Genomic DNA, 27,697 nt, shown 5'->3' on the forward strand with positions numbered 1-27,697 from the left:
AAAAACGGAGCTGGAAATCTTATTTATCATCTTTTATCACCGACACTTCTATATTAACTAGCTGGATGTCTTTTCAGGGTGACTAAATCAAGGAGAAGCTCGCAGACACCGCTCTCTGCTGAGCCCCAATGAAATATTCATCAGCTAATAACGCTCTCTGAAAGTCTAGCCCACTCTGCAGCGCCCAGCAGCAACTTACTCACAATAAGTCACTGGGGCAGGATAGAGAGTTGGCATTATTCAGAACGAGCATGTAAACAAACTACTGTTTACAGAAGGAGAGGCGAGTTCAAAGAAGCAGGACGAAGTTTTTTCTTCTTTTTTTTTCTTCCTTACTTCGTATGCAAGTCTGTTGATTTTGCTTCTTGGAACTGAGATAAACGTCGCCAGGAGGCGGTGTGCTTCCAACAATGCACAAAACTCCGGAATAATTTTGGTTAGTCAATTGAGTTGGTTACAATAGCTTGATATCTGTCTGCAAACATGATTACTTTACTTTACTATGAATGCTAAACGTTTCTTTTTCTTTCAAAGCTTGCAAGCGAAATGATTAATATACACCATTTTATAGGCATTCATTACGTTCTCAATTCAAAATGTTTGTGTACCCTCTTCCGTCATGGCCTGTTTAAAGCCGTCTTCTCATTTTAAGCACAGGATTTGTTCTCAGAGTTACAGTRATGGGTGAGAAGTTTAATTACATCATCATCATGGATGTCGTCCATTTTGGTTATTTGATCAAATTTTTTTCCAGGAATTCCTACTTACAAAAACAAGAGTTMAGTGGAAGCATCTCAGCTTTCACAGAATTCACTTAAATGTAAACCTATTTAAAGGGCAACTTTAACAACTACCAARTTCCTGGAAACTAGAATTTAACCTTGATTGTGAAACAACTAAAAAAAAAAAAAAAAGACTGAAAGATGTTTTTATTTTCAAATGACACGACCATCTTTATGCATCAACATTTCCTTGTCCAAAATGACAGAATACACAAATTACCAAATGTTGACTGTATAGCTTTTTTTGGTGCATTTCATATATAAATATATGTACAGTTACTTCAGATCCACATGATGCTAARATGCTGCTAATCCGTGGGATTAGCAAACTAGTGAGCCATAAAGGTAATAAATAACCTTTGATGAGAAGATCTCACAAATTTATTTCACATTTTCTTTTGTCGTAACCACCCTAACATAAAAAAAAAAACAGCATGGCCATGTTGGAGAAGTAATGAATAAAAAATAACATGCTGCTTCAATCAAAATACAAATGAGTTTTTCAGAAAAACAAAGGCGTAAAGGGTACGAAGCATAAAATACTATACAGTAAAAAGCTAAATCTGCTGTGCAGGTTTTAAGAATTTAATTCTCAGAGTCTCTGCAGGTTGTCCGATTAGCRAGCTGAGCCCAGGTGACGGCGTATGGAGAAGAGAAGCTAAGACAGAAAACAGMATTGAAAACGGATAACGAGCCATGAATCTAGTTTGTTATACTCATTCAAAAACCGGTTTGATGAGTTCTCTAAATGCTTTGTTTGCCAACCTTTTGCAATCCATATGTTGACTTTTTTTTTTTTCTTTGTTAAATGGCACCGTTTGTCAGACGCCAGAGCCCGCTTGGCTGTTATAATCAGTGGATTCCATCTTGAGGATGTAAGGGATGATGCTGTCAATCTGCACATTGCCGATGAGCCCGGCGAAAAACAGCTCCTCCGTGACAGCTGCGCTTATTAGCCTGAGGGCCGGAAGACGCAGCAACAGCTTGGATAACCTGGGAGTAATGAGGCAGAAAGGAGACATGGGTCTAAAAAACACATGAAGCAAGCACATCTGGGACAACATCATCAATCTGTCCCACTTTAAAACAGGCCTGGCATTGCTGTCCGCTTCGCGGAAGTACAAACCGATAAGAGTCCTCGGGGTACGTCCTCGTAAYGTAGTCCTGCAGCTCCATGTACGCTTTTTCCTGGAACATCTCGATCTGCGGGATGTTATCTATGCCGGGGTGATCTGGCACAAAAACAGCGCGTAAGAAAAAAGGAAGGTACTAAACATGCATTATTAAAAACGCAGATMAAAAGAAGAAATCAAAAAACAACTTGATTTCACACACCAGGGCTRAAGAGAACAATAGCTTTGAGGTAGGCATATTCATAGGAATCCGGGGACAGCTTGGACATGCTGTTGCAGAACTCCTGCATCCTCCAGATGTGCTCCATTACCACTTTTCCTCTCTCCGGGGACAGCTTTTCTAAATACAAGACAAAACAGACAACTGCGTTAAAACAGAAGAAGAAGAAGAAGAAGAAAAAAAGAACTAAAACTCAGCACAATGAAATGACTTCCCGTTTCAGACATTTGACTCCGTTAATGGATGCTTGCAGCCACTTGCAGAGCCCTCCTACCTTCCTGTAAGCTGGTCTGCAGATGGTTGATAATGGCACTTAGAATGGTACCAACATTCATAATGTTGGAGCACTGTGCCAGGCCCAGGGCAAAAAGTTCATTCCAGCAGGCTTTCATCAAGTTAATGTCATTGTCTTGACCACTGCAAAAGAAGAAGTCACAGACTTATGCTTAATAAAGTGTGGGCAGAGAAGAGGAGTCTGATGCATTTTATTAGGATTTATGCATTTTCCTGGGTTGATGCACTTCATGGAGCGAAGGTTTAATATTCCTAGGGAATTATTCACATATTTTATTCTTTTCATCTTTTATCTTTCCTGTCAGCAACCTAAGAGGTTCCTGTTTTGTTATATTTTATAAATATGTCTAAGTTTATTCATATTGGRAAAACAGGTTGCTGTTTACTCAGTCAGTATTTAATACAGCTGACACAAAATAATGTTAAAATRTGTTTTCTTTTTTTAGCATCTTATAAAAATGTAGCCCTTTATGTTCTGGAAAGACGGCCGACCTGCTTGATACAACAGAAAAGTCARGTAATTAAGAAAATGGCACCATATCAATTAATCATTAATCGGCTGATAAGATCAATCAACTTTAGATTAATGCAATCAACGACTTGCTTCCACGTAGCATTATGCTGCCACAACCATGTTTTACAATAGATGGCTGTGCAACAATATTATGTTGGCCTCACAGCRCATTGTAGACGGAGACCAAACCGTTTAATTTTGCTCTCTCTTTTCACAGATGGAMCCGATTCACCACGTGGGTGACTGTGACACAAAATACACTGAAATTTGAACGAATTAGGGCCAAATCGAAACAATTCATCACTAAARCAGAAGACATCATCTTACCCTAAGGCTTGAAAGGCAGGTATGGAGCGTGCCCAGTGCATAGAGAGAAAAAGTAGCCGGGACGCGGACTCGCAGATGTAGTTGACATTGAGGTACTCTGGTACCGGCAAAGGCATCATAAGCTGGGGAGAAATCATTTCGAAGCGTAAAGGGGGAAAACACGACGACATTGTGCGTCTTAAAAGCAAAAAAAAAAAAAAACTAGAGTGAATTTGTGTTGACACGAGCAGGAGCTTCAGTGCAACAGTTCTGCTTGTACCTTGAAAGGGATGTGGCTCTCAGAAAGCAGAGGCCCATCCAGCTCCACCACCGGACCCGACTGGTCCCCCGACATCAGCTGCATGGTGGTTTCTAAAGATTCCCCGGCTGAGCCGTCGTCAGGATGTAGGACTTTGGCCAACGTGTCGAAAGCTCTGGGCATAAAAACAAAACAAAATAAATTCAAGAATAGGCAGACGTTAAAAAGATAAATGTTTGTTTCTTACATTTAGCTTAAAGAAAGCCTGTCATTTATCATATAAAAAAAAGGCACTGGAATAGACACCCCAATACAAGATGGAACCTTTTGGGTAAAGCCATTAAGATTCATATGACTGGAGTCAGAAACCACAAGGCCCTGGAAGAAACTAAATTAAAGCGTCAAGAGCAAAAATAAAAAAATAAAACAGGCTCTGGTTTCACTCCGGACGAATCCAGTCATTACATTCAGTCATACAAACAACGACGACAAGCATCAAAGGCATCTGACTCTCACCTGGTGATGTCACTTGCAGTGTGATCTTCAACTTTGATGTCCGTCATGGAGCCGTTGCCGTTGCTGAGCGTTTCGGCTCCCATCGCGTCGTTCCCGCCGTCGCTCAGCTCYCTGGTCTTGTTGAGGTGGGCGAGTGATGTCACCACGTTCGCCAAAGTACCAAGGTCCCCTTGAGATAGATCATCCTGTCGAGAAGAGAGACTCTTCCACTATTTTTCTACATAGATGTCTAATAAATAGAGAAGTTACCTATGAATCTACTGCACATATTTCCAGGGTACCCAAAAATTGTACTCAAGTAAGATTTGCTCTACTTCAGTATATTTTTTGYTCAAGTAAAAATAAAAAGTAGCYATCCAAAAATGACAGAAGAATAAAAAAAGTATTTGGTAAAAAGGCGACTCAGTACGTCATCAGAAGAAGCAAAATGTAGCGTAGATATTTCTGGTATATTAAAAGACCAAAATGAAAACAATTCACGTAGTTATTACAAAATAACAAAATCAGGCAAAAGAAACATATTTCCAGATCAATTTCTTTCATATAAAACAAACCCAATCATGCCAGTAACTCAAACATATTAAACACTGAATGCTACCTTATCAGGGGATGCAGGAATCAGGATGGTGTTTTCCAGCTTAGGGAAGGGCTGCTGGATGTTGAGCAACATGCTAGACTCAAGCAAACTCGTGGATCTAAAAGTAGACGTTRATTATTGTTATTATTAGACAACCATATTGAATAAATTCAACCATATTGATATTCAACTATATCAGGGATTCCCCAGTGTATTATAAGCATGGCGGGCCACCAGGCTTTACTTGACCCTCCACCAGGCTAAGCGTTGTTTACTTATTTATTTTAACACCAGTAACAGTGATAGCAAAGACGGGTTTTACGCTAGATTTATAAGTAATAATGCATTATCAATCTTTAGAAGACAATTATCTATTTAAAAACAGATAATGGCATTTGGTTCTACATACAAAAACTACAGAATACTAGCTTTATTTAGTGCACCGCTATATTTTCTTTATTGATGTTTTATTTTTTWWAAATTCTGTAAATTTTTCCACATTTTTTTAACAACACAACACAGTGGGCAACTTGTAGGCTTCCCAAGCACCTTATCACCAGGCTTGGCTAGTTTGCTGKGGGAAACCCTGTATAGCAACTTTTTAAAATACCAWAAACATTTTAAAAACTCAGCCGTTGCATTTTAAAATCATATTTGCTTAGAAATTTAAAATAGTCCATGTATAATATCCAGTTATTAAAGTCAAATTGAGTAATAAGAAGCTACAGCTGCTTAATAGTTGGGTGCTTGATTACATTCTGCTACTATTGTATTTAAATAGCTAAAAATAAACATGAAAAAGGAAGTTTTTAAATATGTCTCAAAACACGTTTTAGACATATCTAAACTATTTTACTTCTGTGTGCTATTCTGCTATAAATATGCAAACAGAACATCTATTGTTTGACATCAACACTGCATGTATATTTCAACGTCAACTGGACATATCATTACTGTGGTATCTTGGGGTGAATGTTATGTACCGAGCGGTTTCCTTCTCAGATACAAAAGTGGGCGTGGCAGCCAGAGGACTGCAAAGGTTCTTCCGGATGTAGATCTTTTCCGTGGAGGCCGCACAATTCATCGATTTTTCTCTGGTGGCGACTTCGACGGGCTTCCGTTCGCACTGCACAGCTGGAAGACGACACAGTACCGCACGATAAGGCGCTGGAATCCTTGCCGACACGCTATCAAAGGTGAATAAGTAGTTAAAAAGGGTCTCTTACAATCCTGCTTCATGCCCAAAGCTATACAGCGCTGTAGTCGGCAGTACTGGCAGCGGTTTCGGTGTAGTTTGTTAATGGCACATTCTCCCGATCCCCTGCAGGTATACACCAGGTTCTTCCTAATGCTACGTTTGAAGAAGCCCTTGCAGCCCTCGCAGCTGACGGCTCCATAGTGACGCCCTGGGAGAGAAGGAAATGTTACAGCTTACTACAAACACACACAACGCTGGCTTAAAGTTCAGAAAAATACTGTCAGTAGTTGAGTAAAGTGTTATTTYTACCTGACGCCTTGTCCCCACAGACAACACAGTACTCCACCACAGGCTTGACGAKAGACTGGTCCGAGCCGTCAGTCACAAACTGACAAACAAGCACAACACGACGGGATGATTTAATTAAATAAACACTGCGGTAGGTTTAGGCTGACTAAACAGACCCATGATTCAGTCATATGCTCTTCCAGAGGCTTGTTTATGGAAACAGAATCGGGGACGAAGTCGACGTGCTTTGGACAGTTACCTGAATCTGCTGTCCTGCCAGTTCGGGGGCGGCAAAAAGCAGCTGGTTGACCCCGGAGCCGTCCGAAGAGGCGAGGATCACCTTGTTAGGAGAGCCTTCCTGCTTGGCCAGAATCACCTTCCCGCCAGGGGAATAGTCGGCGTTCGCCAAGATGAACTGTTGCTTCCCGGGGGAGGATGGCTCAAGTGCTGTGACAATTTGGATCTTCTGCCCGGTCTGCTGATCAGTTACGATCTATCAGAGGAAATAACATACAAAGTGTAAGCGGAATATCTACGTTTTGTTTTTTGCAGCTAGAGCACACATTGATATGAATTGTGCAAAGGGCGGAGAGGCCTCTCGTTCACCTGGATTCGATGTCCTAAAGCCATGGTGTTGTCTGTTGACACAAGCTGAATCTTGTGAGTCTGTCCATCCATTCTAATACTGCGCACACCTTCATCCGCCACTCCTCACATCAGTGCCCCATGAGGCATACACACCTGTACGSCAGAAATCATCACAGTAAGAGACCAGKCATTTTGAAGTCCTATTCTGGTAAATAATGACATTCATACAACATATGCAGATTTGTGTTACTGGGGTGTGGGGGAAACAGGCTTTTCAAGGTACAAATATTTTTATAATAACCTGATTAAGACTTMAATTTCCCATGGCTTTAAAATTTTATTGATATGTTGTAAAACTGGATTTATTATGAGCTAWGAGCCATAATCAYTGAAATAAMCTTTGCAATACATAAATACACTTTATTGACATTCTAACTTTTTGATGCCCAGCAGCAGCAAGAAACAATAGATCCCGACATAAAGCAGCATGATRAACCAAAACAATGAAAGYACTATCTCAGCGAAAACAGATTCTGATTGCGTTACAATCAGACTTTACCTCCACCTTTATATGTTAGCATCTCATTCTCTCCCCTCTACATGGCACATGCCACATACTAAAGCATCGATCTGACTTGTATATCTGTGATTAAGTGTACCCTTGTGTCAGTTCATTCGAAATTGCCTGGGTCGGAAAGTATAAACAAACACTTGGTTTATTATGTTGGATGTCAGGGCGTGTTAATAATGTGGAGCCTGTGGGAAAGCAACCGAGCTACCGTTAGCCAAAACCCCGCAAAAACCGCTAAAGAGCTGAGTCCGGTGATATCAAATGAGTGGTAAAAACACTATAGTTACACATGCCACTGACAGCCGGCTACTTAAAATCTATACGGAAGATAAAGGTATTTCTTTTCCTGTCGGTGAAAGGTCAACATTGAAGGGTTAAAGCACACTAGGGTTCAAGGCCCGTGATGCCARCAGAGACAGTTCCGTTTGCGACAACCGGCCAAAATCCGTTTTGGGAGGCTTTGGATCTTCACCCATATCATCTAAATAACAAGACAACTGACGGGTTGACACCGTTAACTGTTGATATGACGATTATCTGCAATATGGATGTCTTTACTTAGGAATCTATGGAGCAGCGCTAGCACCGAAGGTAGCAATAGCTGTGTTAGCTGACGCTGCTAAGCTAACTAGCTGTCAACTTTTATCAACATTACCTTCGCTCAGCGTCTCTTAAAGTCCACCTACTGGTGCATGAGGCTAATAAAAAAGTATGACTTTGTAGGACATAGACATACCAGACCTCAGTGTAGCTCCAGACTATGGCAAGCTATKTTAGCTGGTTGTTAGCTAGTAGCTAATGGCAACTTCCTTCCTGCTTCTCCAACAGCGCGATACTCTCTCATGAGTCTCGCGTACTTTCGCAGTAACGAATGCCTCTTACCTTTTGAAAATCCGATATGTAATAAAATGTATTRCTTTCAATGCAATAATATTGGAAGTGTTTTCTGTAGTTGTCGAGAGGGTCAGAGTTCGTGACCTTTTTCATCCATAAAGGTTTGATGCGCATGCGCACTAACGTTGCTGCGGTTTATGTATGACAGCGGCTGCGGTATGTTGACGGTCTGTCAGCTCTGCATCTGACTGTCTCCTTTTACTGGCTGTCTATAAATAATGCTGCTGGCTCGGATTTAGAGTGTGAATTACAATAAAGGTAAAAATGACAATCTTGAACTCTACCTAGCTGTGTTTTGCTTAAATTCATTTTTAAATTACTTGCTTGAAATAGATAAATGTAGATTTGAGTTTAAGTTGATAATTTGTCCATCTAGTTTTTAAAAGTCTTAAGACACTTTTTAGATTTAGTGCTTACAATGTTCTTCTATAGGCTTCCTCTGAAAKTTCGGATTGTTGAGTCCAATTGTTTTTTGTTTTTTTCAGGATTGTTTAACTGCATGTGTATTCCAGTAAGTTYCTGAATATTGTTTTGTATGGTTTAATGYAATAAACACTGAAACAGTGTAATGCTATATTCTAGAACTTCCTTGTGTTTGTATTGCTGTTGTAACTGCAGGCTCTTTTTAAGCCATCTAATTCACTTCAAATCACTGAAATTTGTTTATTCACTAGAAAAAGGACTTCAACATTTTTCTTCAGTTCTCAAAGTTGGAGCTGCAAATCAGCAAGTGTGGGGTCTTAATAGTCCCTTCAGAAATTAAGTCACTATTAATGCTTTACCATTATAATTCCATTTCCATTTTTCAACTATGAAAAACCCATTGACATCTGTGAGTCAGAAAAAGTCAAAAAGCCTATTAAATGTGGCGTAAAAATAGAGGARCATTTCATAAAAACAATCAAATAATGGTAGTAGTGTGATGTTCTGTGTCTGCTTCAGGACTTGGATGATTTTCTGTAATTAAAGGAACCATAAGTTTGTGTCCTACACCAAGAAAACTCTAAAGGAAAATGTATATCTGTTCCTTAGTTTAGATACTTCTAGCCATTATTTCAAAATTCCCTCTGAAAAATTTCCAAAAGACTGGTTTTATAGCTCGAGATGTTGTGGACTGACCTAAAACAGACTCATGTTCAAAAATCCTCCAACATGACTGAATTTAGCCATTTCAGCAAACAAGAGTGAGTCATAACAATGTACAAACTACTACCAGATACCCTAAATAAAATGTAAATTACACAAAATTAGGACATATTTTCATAAATGACAGAGTATTCAACATGGTACTTTTCTCTTTTTAATAAACACCAGATGTTTACCCTTGCACATAGTGCAGTAAAGTGAAAAGCAGTGATACAAATATTCACAGACGTTTGATTTTATTTGCTTCTTTCTCAGTTTACATGCAAAATTTCATATGTGCGTAGTTTTAAGTGACTTAAGTGCAAAATATGTAAAATAATGTTACATTTTTACAGTGGGTGTTGAAAATGTGTAGCCTCTTACACAGTAACAGTGTGATGTCAGGGAACAAAAACAGCCGTTGCACAATTTTTTGGACCCTTTGAAGCTACAACAAAACATAGGTCCAATATTTTTCATAAATTTGCAGCTATCATTAACAAGTCATAAAGTGGTCCGAGACAAGAGCCTGACACTATTGAATACTCCTAGTACTCAATGAAATACCATAAGGAGTTTTGCTCATATATAAAAATAACATTTACAGAAATGTAAAAGAAAACCGAACAAGATAAAAATGGTGGGAGGGAGAGGGGGGGGAGTCGCTTCAACTAAAATGGTGCCTCCAGAAGACTTTCTTCTTCTTTGTAAAAGCTACGGAGCACTGAGGTAAAATACAAACCCCTCCACTCAGAGATCTTCAACAGATGTTACAACACGACTGCCTCTTTGAACGTGTCGATCCATCTATTCAAAAAAACAAAAAAGAGAAATTACTTTTGAAATCACAGCTGTCTCAGTGTGATTTCAAACCAAGCTGCATTTATCTTTTCTGCTGCACATACCTTTGGGCTGTTTGCACATCGTCTGCCCTGAAAATGTAGTGAAGTGTGTTTTTGTGGTAKAGCTTAAACTGCTGCTTCTGAGAGGAATCTACTTTTAACACGAAGCCCAACAGGGGCAGACTCTCTAAGGCTGCCACATCCTGRAGGTAGAACCAAAACAAAGGTAAATATCAGGCTGGTTCACGAGTCTCTCTGCATCAGGTGAACATGGTGAGATGTGCATACCTCACTAGCGGCGTACGTGTACAGGACTTTGTCTTTAATGACAAACCACAACCTCTTCCCCTGCTTCTTATTGTGCTTGGACCTCTGCAGATAGCCACTCATGGAGGAATTATCCGTGTTTGCGGACACCTGAGACAAAGAAAAGTGAGTTTTTAGGTCTAAATTTAAAAAAGCTCTCGTGTTGTGACGGTATAAAAAGCTATTTTAGTGTCAGTCCTCAAAGGACATGTGAGAAAGTGAATATTTGTAATTGTGTTCTGCGTTTTCTGCAGAGTGCCCTTTAAAAGTATACATGCATGTGATTTATCTCCAACTTCCAATGCATTTTGTTGAAATTTATACCASGCAATTCAAAGTTTAGGGTTTTATTTTGGTGTATCAGAGTAAAAAAGGCCTGATACAAAATGGGGCATTTTACAGATTTTTATTTGTAGAATTTGTGTAGTTTTTCTTCTACTTTGTATTGATCACAAGAGTGTAACTTGTGGCTCTAATGTAGTTTGTTAGGCCTTCCACACAAGCCCTGAATAACCTTGGATAATACTTATATTGTAACACATAATTTTTTAAGGTATACATAAAAAAAGAAAGGCTAGCTTTAGTAGTTTTTAGTTAATATATGCATCAAATACAGATTGTTCTTTTTGGATAATTCTTGACTGAAATGGAAGGAACTGTTAAGTTCCTCTCAACATTTTCTCTCCTTTGTTGTAAAAGATTTTTTCTTTGTTCTAAAACCTAAAAAGAAAAATTTAACCAAAAAGCAAACAGCTTTTCATATATTTGTATTTATAAAGCTAAAAAGTTAACTTTTTCTTCTTTAGCTTTATAATAAAACGGACAATATGTTAGGCTCCTCAGACTATTAAGGCTGCCGAGTTCGAGTATGTCACATGACTTTCATTGCAAGACATAATGAGCATGGAGCATGAATACGTTTGCAAAGCACTGTATGAATAAAGTGTCATTCAAATCAGGACAAAGCACATCAGTTACCTCTTTCAGGGCTGCAGGTATCCTCTTATGTTTTCTGTTAAATGCAACCGTTGCCTTGCTTCCAGGCGGCAATGTTGCTGCTGAGAAAATTTCATCTGTTGAACAGAAAGTGCTTTAAACTGTGAGAACGAGTTTATGAACCTCTGGTGTCTGCTTTAGGGATATACGACACCCTGAGAGTGTAGAAGAATATGCAAGAATGGCAATGTGTTGGTATCAAACAGTGACTCTAAACATGTTCAGGCTTACTTTTATGCTGAAGAACGTCGAAGCACTGGTCACACACTCGTGCTGACTGCTTCTTTAGATATGCAAGACAGTGTTTATTGGAGGAACAAGCCTGGCAAACCACCTGAGGGGATGAAACCACAAAAACATTTCGGTCACATGTTATAAATGCTAATACATAAACTTGTTTAGTTGTTTTGTTTAAGCACTTTAATTGTCAGTTCKGAAGTTTTGGTATGTTATTAACAGCAATAGTTCCCTTACATGTAGTAGAAAGATGTCATATCACAATTATTTGACTGGTTGCACTGGGTTTTATTTTGGAGCGTTAGATGATGGTTAAGAATGCAACACAACTTAGAAGTTCATTTGTAAACATYTTTAACGTGTCACTTCCTACCATTTCACACCTACACAACCTTTTTTGTTAAGAATGTATACAAATACTTTTGCAGGGCACTGCACATTTTCTACTGGATTTATCTATAGCCCTTATCTGTCAATAAAAAAATATTTCAGAAATCACACTTGTCCTTAAAGAGTAGAAATAAAAAAAAATTTAAAAAAATCCTGCATGTATTTGTCTGCGAACCTTTCCACATGCGCGGCAGTGGTGTCTCCTCCACGTCAGGGTAAAGTCACAAGTGCAGATCATGCACATGGTGGCCCGTGTGTCCGGGATCCAAATGGGGGCTGTGGATCCCAAAGGTGGACCATCAACGCATTCGCCCAAACATTCCTGGATGAAAGCAGAAATGATGCATTGAAGTTCCCACTCACTGCTGAATCATGCACGCTAAAGTCTGAGTGTTTAAATCACAGTGACGTAGGCTTTTAGATCACAAAACAGGACAAGCGTACGCTGAAAAATATTCTTACCTCAGCTGGCTTGTTAGAAGATATAAAGCTAATTTTCTTCTTTGTGTATTCACTGATGGCCGAGGAAATAGTCTTGAGCCATTCATCTCGCTCTGCGGCCGAACTTTAAAAAGAGAAAAGGTAAAACCCTCCACATAAACCCRACAGCGTGATCTCGTATCGGCGATGGATATTACMGTGATGAGAACAAAAAGCCTTTTTCAAACTTACCTTGCGGAGAGAATAAAGGAGCGCTCCACACTTTCTATGTTCAGCTCATTCTGATAGGCCTCTTGACTGGGTTTGCTAACCTGCAATTATCAGCATTGTGAACGGCGTTGGCAGYACGAAGCTCATCAAGATCACATGAATGTGATTACATGAAGGACGTAAGAAAAAGGCGAAGCTCTCACCTTCATCCCAGCCAGAGACAGCATGTTTTTAAGCTTGAACTGGCCATGCTGAACAGGGGTGGTGTACAGCAACACATCGCTAAGCTAAAAGACAGACAGACAAAAAAAAAAGATTCAGAACTTTTATGATGTAATACAGATGTAGCATAACGGATGTAGCAGTTTCTCGTTCTCTTATGTCACCACCGGGATTTGCAGCASAGTAACTTTGGTTTCTCTACAGACTCAAAATAAGAAGAGCGATTCTTTTTTTTTTTCCTCCTCGCTGACAGATTTATCAYGTGGAATCCTATTTTAGGACAAGTTWAAGTTTTAATTACATAGATAAATTATTGTGGTGCTCCATTTAATAATGTGATCCTGAGTGAATGACTTCTGAAACCTCATGCTTAAACACTGACAATCTTCCTGTTTGGATATGATTTCGGTTTGATGAATCAAAGACTTGAGGACTTTTTTTCTGATCTTATGTAGGAAAATATGTCTACCGCTTGAGGTTGTTATAAAATTCCAATATTGAAAGATTACATCATTTAATAAAGAGTTAAATAAATAATAATGAATTAGTTACTTATCATATGGTAATCTAATTTAAAATAGCACTAATCAACAAGACAGGGAGGAGAGGAATTAAAGGGAAGATTAATTTTAGGCTGAATGTCTGCGTGGTACTTAAAAAATAAAATAGAGTCGTTCTTTGTTGTGAGCTTTGATCTGACGACAGCTTAATTCTGACACATAAGCTCCTTATATTGGACCACGTTGTTACTTAAATCACAAAATGTTCTGCTGCATTTGGGGGGTRGGGGGAAGCCTTTCTTTCTGGACTGATTGTGGAGCTGGTTGAGATAAGTAGCACATTTGTACTTGCATTACTTTTTTTTAAATCCAAAAAACAAGAAATATGAAGGAGGTAGCAGTGAACTCTACCAGGAAGAACATCCTGGGCTGCATGACCTTCCTGGACAGTTTCATCAGGACGCCTTCTTTGATGAAGATCTGGAGYATAAACACCAGTGAAGACATGTTTATTTAATTTAGCTGCTTTGGTCCAACCGTTTTCAGTCATAAAAAGTCATCTGAAGACTAAAATCGATTCTTCAGTGCCTCACCCGTCCCGGCTGGACGATCTCATGGTTGCCGTTCATACGACACTGGACCTGAACCAGCTTCTGGAAGTTATCCTGGAATGAAAGCAGCAGCGTTTACAGGCGTTTCATATTTATCCAATTAAAATTCCCCATATGCGTCTTGGTGCAGCTCTCACCCCATGTTTCATGATGTCGTTGGCATGATTGGCCACCTCTTTCACAAGAGCAAGGGCAGCTAGTTGGATTGAGAAAACATGTTTATTCGTGTTTTCAGATGAAACACGTCGATTATCACGCAGTGCCTTGCTCTATATGATCCATTCAAAGCAGTTCCCTTCACAATTTGTCAAATAAGTCATTTWWAAAAAATACAAAGCAGGATGGACAGGGTTGATAGGAAGACAGTTAAAGCTGGCCAAGAGGCGATGCTCAGAGAAAACCTTTTAGAGCCTTTTACCTTTTCTAAACTAAACAAGTTATATTGATCTAGAAGGGTCCAAACCTAAATCCAATTATGAGTTTGTCTTAGACTTAAAAATTTATATCCACTGACATTTTCCTTCCACTTCATGATTATGGACCAGCACATAGAATCCCATTAAGAAACACTGCGGTTTGTAGCTGTAATGTCATTTAATGAGGAGAAAAAAAACTGTACAATATGAACACTTTTACAAAGAACTTAATTTTACATTACGCAATAAAACACGGCTGTGAGTTTACCTTCTGTGTCTTTGTAGTCCTCAGAGTCTGCTGAGAGATTTTTTAGGTAGTCTGCAAAAGAGGAAAAAAAAATTTWGATTCAGGATCAACAGCGAAGGCGCATGAAGARAAAACTTGAATTTGCCACTCCGTGTTTCAACTAATCGCCTTTGGAGACGTCAATTCCAGGAACGTTGTGGAAATACAATCCTGGGCTAAAGGGTCTGTAGGTGCTTATGCAACGTAATAACACAACAGTGACGCCTGGAGCATTTTTCACATTTTTGGACTTGATCCATTTGACGCACAAAACACCTCGAAAGCTTCTGTTATGTCACTAAATCTGATTTGGGYAGATCCTTAATAATAGGTGGACTGTTGAAGCTAACKTTTACGTTTTGGACACTAGAGGGCAGAATGRGGTAGAAGATGAGACCTTGAAGGCTGGTTAGACACAAACAGTTAGGTATTCCACAACAGTGATAAGATTTTAAGCAAAATGAATGCACAAAGACCTTGTGACTCAGTAGYTGATGAAGATATTTGTGTTGTACGTACCTGTGAGCAGCAGCTGGTACTGAGGGATTCTCTGAACTGGCTTCAGCAGGTAATGCTTCACAGCCAGGTTGGCACAGCGAGGGCTCGCCTTAGTAAAACGAAAAAAAAAGAGACAGTTTTCAGGGGCAAAATTACATTCTTCTACTGTGACAAACAATGTAATGCCACCAACACGGCTACACCTCCCCAAACTGGTTTGGCCAGCGGGATTACCTCAAATTCTTTAACTACAGCGCCGAAAGCAGAGTTCTTCTTAGTCTGCTCTACCAGTAGGGTCACATTCTTGTCGAACTCACGGATGTAAGTGGAGTACATCTTTAGATAGGGCCCTTTCTTCAGGAAGATATCAGCCACCTGAGAGCTCTCATCCCTGCACACGAGACAAACCGAGTCAACTCGAGCTAATGAGGTGGCTCCTGAAGTTCTGATGGTTACCATTGTCTGCATATTTCWTTACAATCTCAAAAATTAAAACAAAAAAAAATGTTTGAAGATTTTGTTTTCCTGATTAACCCGATTTAGTATTTATCTGTTTATCTACAGTGTCTGAGAACTGCTTCACATATCTGTTGGACGGAGCTGACAGATCTTAGTCACCTGTAAGCCGGTATACCAGCCCAGGACGATTGGACCGACTCCCACAATTCCTTTGCAGTTCTTGGTTTTGCTTCAGAGCAAAACCAAGAGGCATCATGGTTTCTAGTTCCTTGACGTTTGGCCATTCTACAATGCCAATCTTATTGGTATGGAGACTATACATTGTTTGCTTGCTGGTATTTTTGAGGTTGTTTTGCTCAAATACCCAATCCAAACACACCAACTCTTCAGAGTAAAAAACAACAACAAGCCCTGTTCAAGTATTTTAATGTGTTTGAACTGATCCCTGATAAGCAACATACAAGCTTCATTGTTGAAGAAACACGTGCCTATGATGATACCTGAACCACCATTCTTCAGAGAAATATGGCTTTAAATCAATGTTTGGGGGGGTCACCTGATGCAGCCCTTGTCTCAAAAAAAAAAAAATAACAGTCTCGCTTTTATCAGCTGCACAGTTTCTCTCTCGTCCAGTCAGTGTGTTAGTTTAGAAATCATAACCTCTTAATTTTTTTCAACCACGATGGTCTTTCATGCTAACAACTTGGCTTAATTTTATACAAGTCAATTATTTTCTCCACTTGCATGTTGTTTAATGCAGTGTTTTCTAACCCTGGTCCTCAAGGCACACTGCCCTGCATGTTTTAGAAATGTCCCTGCTTTAATCCACCTCATTCTGCTGATTGTAGTTCAGCAAAGACCTGCTAATTGAAATCACCTGTGCTGAAGCAAGGAAACACCCAAAACATGCAGGGCAGTGTGCCTTCAGGACCAGAGTTGGGGAATACTGGTTTAATGCCTTCATCCTCAGACAATGGCCACTAGACTTGGATTACTTATTCATCATGCAGGGATATAATTGCAATCAATAACGCCTGACTAATCTGGTTAATGACTTCGGGCTGTTATTGTCCAGCTTCACTGACCAGGTGTTGGACAGTAGGAACATCTATGTAGCAGCAACAAAACTGCTGCTGTAAAGCCTGACTTTTAGACAAATTCACAGCTTTGCGTGGGTTTGATATTGAAGGGACTCGCATTCATTTGTGCCTGTAAAAATTAATAAATATAAAATAACTTTATACCAGTTGGCAACTCTCTGCTCCAGCTCTTTAAGCAGATCCTGGTTGAGTTCATAGAGCTGAGGGAGATAGTACAGGATCTGACTGAGATGACGTTCCTCAATCACGGGCTTCCCATTCTGAGATGCCTTGTGCACGGCCTCACGGAAGTCCTGTTGGTCAGAGACACGGATAACATCACATTCAGGAAGTCACACACACACACTCATAAGACAGGATTATGCTGAATAAGGCAGTTGTAGTTCTGGTTTGAGTTACTATAGAGGTTCAGGCATTGGACGTCCTGAAAATCACTAACCCTTGCCTTAAAACTGTGACTCAGCCATACTAAAGCTTTTGATTTAAAAGAAGACCAAAGAGGAAGTCATTGGCTGCATCTCAAGCTGATTACACATTAAGAAGTCTTACATTTCCCAAAACTATGACTCAAGGCTGAAACAAGACGGCAGGAGAAGCCAGAGGTGCTACAGAGCAAATCTTTCATACGATGTGGCGTCTTTTAAGTGGTTTATAGGCCAGGTGGTAAATAAAACTGCTTTTTCGTCGAAGTGTCAGGAAAAACAACAACTCCTGTGGTGAACATTTTCTGCTGCAACAGCTGATGCAGAAAAAGTTAGGTCATATGGAAATGTTGTGGCAGCAAATTAGGGAAAGGGGATAAAAAAGGGACGAGTCTGCAGAGAGAACAGATAACAGAGTAATTAACTCTGTTAAAACTGCATGCAGCCCATAACAGGGCCAACAAACGGCTGCGTTGTTCTTTTTGGTGGATTTTGATTTTTTTTTTTTTGTTCTCCAAACTGAATATGTGACTGTTCTGCATTACTGGACATTCTTCCTCCGCAAATATCAGGGATTTAACCACTTCCTGTTCATGTGCACATGATTCAGTCCAACTATGGTCTCATTTCATGACCTTTTTTTCCCTGTAAATATCAACTACGAGGTTGCATGTACGTTGTAGAAAATAAGGATGTAAAAAATACAATAAAACAATGGGGGGAGAAGCAAGTATGTTTGAGTTTGTTTTTTTTCTGTTCCTAAAAAGTTCAGACTCAACGTGAGTCAAAATAAATTTGTATGAAATGAATGGTAAATAAGTTAAAGGTTTTTATTTAATTAGAAGTAAGAAAATTGTCCACTGTGACATTGTGAGGTTTAGGACTCGCCTCCATTTTGTCCCTTCCTGGATGTAAAACTACTCGCCTGWACCCGTGTCTATCAGTTTATATTTCTTTGTATTTCAGTATCATTGTGAATTGTCTAAAATGCTCAAATCTCATGTATAAATTAATTCAACAGTGTGTCATTTTCAAAGGAATTTACAAAACATCATATTTCAAATTATTCTGGTCCCGATTTTCATTTGGATTACTTGACTCTTATGACTGACAAACATTTTATTAGAGATGAGCTGATAACTGGCATTAACTTAAAAAAAAAAAGAAAAAAAAAGATGGTTTGATACATATTAAACTTTCCATAGTTTAGAAGCACTCAATAGTTTGGGTTTAATTTCTTTCCTGGAACATTTACTGAATGTCTCACTTCTCTCTAACACGTTTTCTAGTTACTGAACTCTGAGATAAAGGCCACAAACAAACAAACTAACAAACAGAAGAACTCTGAGCAACCTTCTGCCGGTAGATATTATATATTAGAGTTGCACATCTCCGATGACAAAAACAAACTAAAGCATGGTCAATCAGAAACATCCTGTGGCAGGAAGCTGCATTTTGTGGCTGAAAGAGTCGAGTACGAAACAGTSAAAACTACAAAAAGGCATGAAGGGCAGAGGGGCGAAATGACAGCACTCAAGACGTTCTCAAATCTTCAGACGGAGCTTCAAGACTTTGGTGTGCCGGATTCTATAAAATGGCCATTGAATTTCTGACCATATAGGTTTGTTTCCCCTTCACTTAAAGAAATCACTATAATGTGACAAATATATTTGTTACTACAATGTAAGCTCTGTCTACCAGATGGCTTAAAAAGAAAAAGAAAAAGTTATAGTTGTTCAGCTGTTCTTTTGATTGTGGGAGGAAACCAGAGTACCCAGAGAGAAACCACACATGCATCAGAGAGAATAATCAAAACTCCATGCAGAAAAACCAGAGGCTTCGTTTCAAACCCAGGACTTTCTTGCTGCAACAGCTGATACAGAAAGACAAGGGCTTCCCATGTGTAGCCCTTGTTGATAGTTAAATCAAAATATGCTTTTCATRGACCTAACAGAATCAAGGCATGGAAACCCATCAAGAAATGGATGCAATGCATGCTTTTCTTACATTGTACGCTTTGCTAAGTTGTACATTTTTGAAAAAAGCTCTTCAAGAGTCATTTTTGTGGGGAAAMCCCCCCCCAAAAAACAACTTTGTCCAAGTTGTCCATTAGTTCCAAATCCAAAGTGAAGATCTTCTAGACATCCAAGCTTTGCAGTAAGACAGACCATCGCCACTGGTGCATGTCAAAGTGACCTCAGTGGCTTTCTGTTTCCAAATGTGTCTCTAAGACAAAGAGACAATTAAAAAAGGGAGCCCAAAGCCTGCGAGGGTGCAGCTGGTCACCAATACAAACAATAACAAAGACAATGACATGTGCTGAACTCAAACATACACTTTGTCCTTGGCCTAAGTGGACCCTAATGTAAATATTTAGTCAAAACATATGGTACTAGATGCAGCCAGCAGCTTTATTTAGCTTAATCWTCAAGTCACATTTTAGTTTTTTTATTGAACATTAAATCTKTCTGTGTCAATTCTTGGTGTTGCAAGTTTCATTGAACACTTTTCTTAATTAAATAAATCGTTTTCGTTTCGTTTCGTTTAAACAAAACAGGGCATGAGTTAAGACGCGAGGCATGAAGGAACAGGGCTGGGGATGTTGTCGGTCAACATATACAAAATACCTGCATTCTTTAATGTGCGTTGTCACTGGCAACAAACACCTCACAGGAAATGTTGTAGAGGAAACTCATAATCATTTGTCTGTGCCTTTGATTAAAGATTAAATTCCTCAGAGGAAAAAAGAGGTTTGTGAGTCTAAATAACGCATTTCTGCCAGATATGTTTACTGAGAGTCTGGGGAACACCGAGAGGAATGTGAAAAAAACAAAACYGAGGGCGGTTATGCTGCTCAGGGAGTGCCCCCATTTCTTTCGCTAATGAAACGCATCTGGAGACGCTGAGCTCAGGCAGCTTTGAGGCGCTCGCTCTGACAAGACTCTGCTATTGTCACAACAAAAACAAAGGTGGTTCTAGGTGGACAAAAAGGCCATTTTGGTCGGACGTGTGGTTACTTACAACATGGAGCAGCTTCAGGACGTCAACAAACCTGCGAGAAACAGGAACGGAGAAAAAGCAAATGAGGCTACAGTCAGCGAGTGAGGAGCTCATTGTTTTAAAACTAAACATGTATTGGAAATAACCCAGGCAAGTATTTCCCTGTAAAGACTGAGCTAAATGAAATGGTGTCTGTTGGTTCAAAATTATACATCACATGCATATTTATGAAGTGAAACAGCCTCAAAATTGAAATAAAATTATCTTCTATTGATATTATTTGAAATTTTTGTTAAGTATCTGCATTTTGTTTCCATTTAGTCATTTCTATTTAAAATATACTAATCCAGAGGAAGACGTATATCTCAAAACTAAACTAAAAATGAAACCAAAGCTATTAACTAAGGTTGATACAAACTCTGCAAGTTCCATACCAATGCTTTAATTGCCTTTTCAAACTTTGTCCCATTACRGTCACTAATGATGATGCATTTTACTTGCATAGWTAGGCCAAGTAGGACAAACTTGTTAACTCGAAGGTAAAATTAAAGAGGTTTTCAAATCTGTCAACAAGTAAACATCTTAAAAGTGTGGCTTGCATATGCACTAAAGCAGGTTGTCTCTTGCCATGTGTCCCAGCTTTGCACATTTAGAGACYGAAGSTGTGGAGCTTTCTGCATTACGAAAAAGCTCAGCTCAGTCAGAACAGATGGAAAATGTCTGTCAACATCAATTTTCAAGTTTTGCCGCAGATTCTTGGCAAAACCTGTTATGTGGAGYGTTCAATTTTCAGCCCCACATAGAGCTTACATGTGGGCAAAACAACTCTGAACTAATGAGAGCATAATCTGGCCTTTGTCTTTCTWCACAAGTCCRCTAGATTCTCATCTMCCTTCACTGCTCCATCTGGGTTTTCTCTCATTGAGCTCAATTTCTCAGGATGAATTTCATCTGGGCCAATCAGWCCTGAATGAAATTCAGAAGGAGTCGTTGTGAAAGATGTCAATTTTCTGCTCCATTTTAGATTTGCAGCCTGTTTATGGTTGTAGTTTGTTAATGTCAGCAAAGGAAGTGAACAAAGCCATTCAGCCATGCTCTTTTCCAACAAASGTTTTCTTCTTGASAGTATTTCATGAAGGCCAGGTTTRTAGAGTGCACAGCTAATTGTTGTCCTGTCCACATTTTTYCCACCTGARCTCTGTCTCCTGCTCCAGAGTTACCATGGAGTTATTGTCTGTCAGCTGCTCTGATTTCTGGTTTCCTTGCTTGACCTGCCAGTTTAGGTAGACATCCATGCCTTTACTCCTTTGTCATTGTGATCCTGTTTGTTCACTAATGTACTCTAATAAACCTTTAAGGCCTTCACAAAGCAGCTGGATACCAATTAGGTGACCCATGAAAGAGAATTGGTTGCACCATATTTTAATTTGGATGGAATGAGAGTAAAGTATGCTCACTACAAATGCAATCTAAAAAAAAAAGCTAACTTGGAAGTCATGTATTATTATGCATTGATAGTTGACACTCTGCACCTATCAATGCTACTTTGCATTAGTCTGCGACAAAATATAAGCTTGTGGTTGTAATGTGACAAAACATTAAAGAGTCCAAAGGAGTTGAATGCTTTTCCAAGGCACATAACCTAGACAGCAGTGAGAGAGATTAAAATCATTTAACTCACACACTCTCGGAGGTCATGATCTCAGTAGCGATGTGTTGTATCTTACTTTTCTTCTGTTCACTCTGCACCTGTAAAAGATGCAGAACCAGACTTTCACTCAGCACATTAACATTTCTGCGTTACAGACAGTGAGCACATTCAAGCAGATCTTCCATTTCAGTGCTGAAGTGAACAATGAGAAGAAGAAAGGAAGGACAAATGCTGTGAGCTGATTCTCGATGCACAAACCTACCGACGTCAGAAACTCACCGTACTCTGYGATGGATGCTCAGTGTCGTCTTTGCCTGAATTGACACTGCTATCATCTTCATCCTCCTCATCGGAGGTGTTGACTGCGATGTCATCGTCGGAGAAAGTGTCACTAATAAACGCCGCCTCCTCATCAGCAGAGTTTCTGTTCAGATTGCAAACGTGAAAATGTTAATACAGAATTAGCAAACTCTGTATAYAACACACAAACATATTTTGAAATGCGGTTAGCAAACAGGAAAGCAAGCTGGCTTAAAATAGTGACTAAGCGAGATAAGAGGGAGTTTAAATTTGCAACGCTTGCTTAAGTAYATTCTCTGATGACTCGTCCCCTTCAAAGAAAGCTTATTCTATTATATATATATATCATGCTCAAACTGAAAGGAAGTTTTACAAACAAAAACCAAGAACAAAGTTAGCATGCAAGAAAAAAMCCCCTCTGAAATACAAATCATCACTTCTGTCACCAGTCCAGCTGCTTGTATATAATCAGTGAGTGTTAATTTGGATTGACTCTGCCAAACCCAACAGGTGTCTTGAAAACATGAACCAGGTATAAATTACAAACCATGACAGAGATCAGTAAGCTTGCAGCTTACGGTGCTCAAAAAGATTACAGTGGAAAAAAAATTGCTTTCAAGATGTTTCTAAAATTCCACAATTCCCTCAGGGAGCGCTGYAGCTGAAACAACGGCACCACCCTTAAAACAACTGCACAGAAACACTACAGCATTTAGGTCATCATAGCTGTCGCTCTTACCTATGAACCRTTCTTTGAGATCTGCTCAAAGTGCTTTKATCACGTATCTGTWGCTCAGTTTGAACTACAAAGACGAGGGAGGCATGTTTGGCCGTCCAAAGCAGAAACCCRACAGGCTTTTACCGTCTTCATTCTTCCTATTTGTGTGCACACATGTATTCATAGCAATACTAGTGCAATGTGTAGACAAACRGTACAAAAACACAGAGATACTGTTGTCCTCTGAAGCYATAACCATATTAAATTTGACATTTTCTGCCTATTAAAGGACATAGTCCTCAACAATCCCTGTGGAATACCTCAAGAGTCCTTTCCTCATCTTGTAATTTTTCTATACGATTCCTTGAGGATCATTGTTTTTTAATAATTCAGTTCGATCCACATTTCTTCAACAATAGCTGTGCTTACCAAAAAAACATTTGAGATACACAAATATAAGTTCCCATTTTACAGCCAAGGTTTCTTGCACAGTTATGGAGTTGGACATTTATATTTTAATTATATCTAGTTTAGATTACTGCAGCTCTTTGTACATTTGCTCTTGATTGGTCATCATTAATGTTTTTGTAAGCCGTATGAAAGAGTCAGATTCTGTCAGTAACCAAGTATTTTGTAGGTGAACTAACAGTGACATCATGCAGCACACATTGATGAAGAGAACTGAAGCTAAGTTTACCTGTGGTATTCTGCTGGTGTCTGATCCTGTTCTGAGTTTTTCCCAAGAGAGAAATATGGGTCCTGTGTCTCATAAATCCCCTCATCGTCATAAGGAGATCTCGGCCAGCCTTCTGTTTGGAAACCTGGAGGAGAGCGAGCGTGTCCCACATTTACATTCTCATATTGTGAAACATCGTCATATAGAGGAATGGTCTCGTAGATGGGAGACTCCTTGGGTTCAGGGTAAAGCTCATCTCCATCAACACTCTGTTCAACGTCGGTTTGTGAGTGATGGAAATTGTTATCAGTGCCAACAAATACTGGGAAGTTCTGCTGTACATAACGATCCCTGTGAGGTTCTGGTATGGAATCATTCGCCGTGGATTCATTAGTCCGGTCTGGTTTTGCCGGCGTCTTTGGTGACGTCTTCTTGACGAGCTGCAGTTCTAGCATTTTCTTGAAGGAATTTCCCCTCTGTGCTTCAGAGCGATTGCGGTCAGCAGAAGAAAAGGATTTGGCTTTCTTTTTGGCGGTGCTGCTACGAGAAGGCTTATTGTTTCCAGCCGTTGCATGATTTTTGCTGGGTTTCTCGTCAGGAGTTAAAGGCAGTTCCCGTCTCATCAATTCCTTCGATACTCCATCTGGTACAGTACTGGCTTGCCTTGCCTCAAAGTCTTCTAACTTATTCACACCTTTACCCTCGAATATTTCCTTCTTCTGAATCAGTCCCAATGAGCTGTTGTTTCTACGATGCTTCCTTGCCATTTTGTTTTCCATCCTTTTATCCTCTGCTGCCAAAATGGTGGTTGGAAGATCTTTGAGTTCAGGTTGTTTAAGCAATGTGTGAAAAGGTAAATGGTTACTTTCTTCCTGATCATCCAMAACTTTCTTCTGCATCTCGTCAACCTCACCATCAACACATAACTCCATCTCATGGATGYCGCTGCCCCTACTTGAATCGTCAACGCGCATGTCATTAGACGGAGTCTGCACAGAAGGGGAAGGTGTGTTCAAATGGTTAGACAGCAAAGGCTTTTTCCTGGAAGGAGGGACTGGAGGTGGACAGGCTCGCCTTGCAGACAGAAACACTGGCGGCCTGTTTTCATTGCCGGGTTCGCTGACGGATAAGGATGAGCATCCTTTTCCGTCTGTTGATACCTCTACCTCTTTGACACTTGCTTCCCTCTTTTCCTGGACAGCAGTTTCATCCCTGTCCTTCTCCACCTTTTCCTGATGGGCAGGGACACCTCTCCTGGGTTTCCGTGGAACAGGGACGGGGTGAGGCTTCCTAAGGACTGGTGGGGGACGTTTRGGTTGTAACGCACTGGTTTGCTCTTTGCGAAGACCACAAGCCTGTTGTCTTGTTCCACGCACATCTGGACGTATTGCACTGGTCTCTATAACTTCACTTGATGATCTGGGAGATGGCCCAACACCATTTTCAGTACTGAGACTGTAAGAGTCAGAGTTGTGGTTTTGGGTCCTGTTGACTTTATCGTGATTAATGATGTGACCATTGCTTGATAAGTTGTTCATCACTTGGGACTTGGTATAGTTTGTTTTCCCTCGGTTGTTATCCTGAGACCCACGAGGTATAGGAACAGTCTTTTGATTTTCTTCTGTCTTGCCTACCTGTGATGATTCAAAGTCTTTTCCGCCCTGCTCAAGTTTCTTGTTCTTGACACATGCGCAGTTTTTTTGGTTGCAAAGGCAAATGGGAATAACATAATCCCAGTCCAGCTTCTTACTATGTGAAATTCCATTGTGAGAGTTAAGAGTAGTGACTCTTTGATGGGTTTCTAAAGCAGGTTTTTGATGCACGCTCTTCCAAATTGGGGGCTTGGATTCTGTAGGAGAGAGAAGTTTAGCCAGGCAGGGCTTGGGGGGAAGCGCTGGTCTAACCTTTCTTGGAGGGCCAGGGGACAGAGGCGAGAGGCCATCTCTTCTGGGGACTAGAGGAAACAAGACTGGCCTCTGCTTGGGAATGAACTTTGGCTTGGGGGCTACAGGTGGCCTTTCCATGCCTGGGGACATAAAAGTAGACAGGAAGCTTAAATGACAACACCAATCTCAAAACTGGAAATAAGTATGCAAATAATTTAAGAGAAAGATATTGCAGATATGTGGTTAAATCAATGTTCAACTCATAGCTAAAAGTGTTAGAAGAGTAAAGCCAATGTCTTTAGTTTTATTTTGGACATAAAAAAAAGTACAAGAACAATATTTCAGCTTTTATTTTTAAGTATTTCTATCTGTATCTGATGCACAACTCTGAATATAGCGTTATTTGTAATGGAATACCAAATTTGTAGGTGAGGAACAATATTTGAACATGTGACAGGCAGGTGTTGCCAAGATGTTTCACATTATGCCAATTGCTCAAATAAGAAGAAGCGATAAATGTCTTTTCTCAGTTGCGGTTTGCCTGTGGARACTTTTTAGCTGAAGATGTAACAGCATAAGAATAAGCGAGCAGTCTGTAGGTGGAAAAAAAAAACATCAAGAAAACTGAGTCAGTGCATTGACATTACMAGTGAACCAATTGAAATGCTCTGAAGAACAAAGAAACCACGGGTTTACTAAGTCAGAGATARCAGCAAGGAAAAAATAATAATTAGAACAACTTTTAGAGGCAGCAGCAACCTCCGTATGGGAGRAGCGAAGGTGCCATAATGTGTTGTACTGTTCCAAGAGGAGTTATTTACATACAGTACAGCCCTTCTGGCATGTTCTGGGTCTTTTCTCTGAGAAAAGCCTCCAAAGAACAGGGCAGAGGAAACACCCCATCAGTTGCAAACATTCCCCATCRTCCGATGATGTAGCTCAAAGTTAAGGAGGGGCATTTCCTCACCTGAAAATGTTATATKTTGGTGTTCTGTTACAAATAATGTCTTCTTAGCTGTGTATCAGATCCAAATATAAGTACCAGATAATATCAGTCAAAATGTTGCGCTGTCAAACCCTTGTTTGGCAAAATAAATAAATATTGGCCTCACTGCTCATTCTRTAAATCTACTAATCCCAATTACTAAAGAACTTAATATACAACCACCTTAAGGGGCTCCAGTGAAAGGAGTTTAAATATCACATGGTTTTCTTTAGCCACCCCACTCCACAACACAGTAATCCCACTAATGACTCATGTCAACAGACAAAGGAGGAGGAGTGGAAATGGAGGAAAGCTGAAGAGGAAGGGGTGCAGGGAGTGTCAAAACAAGCTTGCACATCTGGCTGAACTAGTGTCCCAGAATCATCTGTGGCAGAAAAACATTCTGCCATGTTGACAGAAAGGGATGTAGCTCTCACAGACTTCCTTGTTTACAATGGCACATTGGGAACACCTGAATTAGAATAAATCATTCAGGAATTAAAAAGAAAAAAAAAAACTACATGTGTGTATTTAAATAAAGAAAGAAACGCGGTCATTTGCTGTTGATAGTTTAATTCTAACAGTCTGGTAAATTAGAGAGATAATTACACTTCAGAAGATCGTTCAACGGGATTGTTTTTTAAATCTTAATTTGCATGTCCTCGCGACCCCCACAAGGATAAGCGTGTAAAATAACAGGTAGCTAATTTCCAACTATAGTTAAGAAAACACAAGATTCCAAAAGAGGCGGGGAAACCACTAAAACTTGTACTCTAATTTCTCAGCTGTWTAATATTGATACAATTAAGCTGAGCAGTTAATCTTTTCGGGTTGTACTGGCTCAGTTGAACCAGCTGTCACAATCAAAGCGTTACCAAAAAAAAAAAAAGAAGTCAGTCACTTACCTGAGTTCAACTTCTCCTCATTCACTTCGCCTTTAAAATGAAAACTGGAGCCCAAAACAAATCCTTCATGTCCGGAGACGCTTCGCGGTCGGCTCAGCGGAGGTTATCCGAGTCAAACGGTGACATTTCTATCTGTCTCTGGATCGAACAGGACTCGTAATATTTCGACTCGGTAGAATGGACCCGCTCCTGTCACCTGAGACGCGTTAGTGAACTTCCTTTTTGTTTCCCTCCACCACTAGGGGGCGACAGAGGGCACATAATTCAGCAACAACCAAAACAAAAAGTGACTTTGGAGTGAAACTGAGCTCCTATGAATAAGAGGCGTAAAGAAATCAAGAAAGTAAAAGAAATTAATTGTATATAAGTAAAATA

General features: G+C 39.8%; 3 protein-coding genes across 5 annotated transcripts in view; all 3 read right to left on the reverse strand.

The window, feature by feature from the left end:
• Positions 1-912: 912 nt before the first annotated feature.
• Positions 913-8,654, reverse strand: nr2c1 (nuclear receptor subfamily 2, group C, member 1). 3 transcript variants are annotated; one of them, XM_008411842.2, is made up of 14 exons: positions 8,129-8,654; positions 6,694-6,828; positions 6,347-6,580; positions 6,109-6,187; positions 5,828-6,007; positions 5,585-5,735; positions 4,623-4,719; positions 4,025-4,209; positions 3,530-3,683; positions 3,271-3,392; positions 2,410-2,552; positions 2,118-2,255; positions 1,909-2,014; positions 913-1,775 (listed from the first exon to the last, which is right to left on the reverse strand). In XM_008411842.2, the coding sequence occupies exons 2-14, from the start codon at positions 6,763-6,765 to the stop codon at positions 1,604-1,606; spliced, it is 1,833 nt and encodes a 610-aa protein (XP_008410064.1). In that variant the 5' UTR covers positions 6,766-6,828; positions 8,129-8,654; the 3' UTR covers positions 913-1,603. The 3 variants fall into 3 exon arrangements, with proteins under 3 accessions (XP_008410064.1, XP_008410065.1, XP_008410066.1); XM_008411843.2 differs by lacking the exon at positions 8,129-8,654 and adding an exon at positions 7,983-8,115; XM_008411844.1 differs by lacking the exon at positions 8,129-8,654 and adding an exon at positions 7,902-7,985.
• An 851-nt stretch (positions 8,655-9,505) lies between these two features.
• LOC103466338 (FYVE, RhoGEF and PH domain-containing protein 6-like) lies at positions 9,506-27,593 on the reverse strand. Its single transcript, XM_008411846.2, has 21 exons — positions 27,323-27,593; positions 23,568-25,572; positions 22,132-22,276; positions 21,883-21,950; positions 20,223-20,253; positions 16,924-17,072; positions 15,455-15,611; positions 15,242-15,329; positions 14,705-14,755; positions 14,158-14,216; positions 14,003-14,074; positions 13,821-13,889; positions 12,891-12,974; positions 12,709-12,788; positions 12,499-12,601; positions 12,212-12,358; positions 11,641-11,743; positions 11,392-11,486; positions 10,396-10,524; positions 10,171-10,310; positions 9,506-10,072 (listed from the first exon to the last, which is right to left on the reverse strand). Exons 2-21 carry the CDS (start codon positions 25,568-25,570, stop codon positions 10,036-10,038), a joined length of 3,810 nt encoding a protein of 1,269 aa, XP_008410068.1. The 5' UTR covers positions 25,571-25,572; positions 27,323-27,593; the 3' UTR covers positions 9,506-10,035.
• The window catches only part of LOC103466367 (uncharacterized), a 13,362-nt gene continuing 13,193 nt past the window's right edge, over positions 27,529-27,697 (reverse strand). Inside the window, exon 17 of the mRNA XM_017305172.1 lies at positions 27,529-27,560. Coding sequence (XP_017160661.1) covers positions 27,529-27,560 — 32 coding nt within the window. The remainder of the gene's footprint in view (positions 27,561-27,697) is intronic.

The sequence above is a fragment of the Poecilia reticulata genome, linkage group LG6, assembly GCF_000633615.1.
Source record: "Poecilia reticulata strain Guanapo linkage group LG6, Guppy_female_1.0+MT, whole genome shotgun sequence".
Classification (NCBI taxonomy): domain Eukaryota; kingdom Metazoa; phylum Chordata; class Actinopteri; order Cyprinodontiformes; family Poeciliidae; genus Poecilia; species Poecilia reticulata.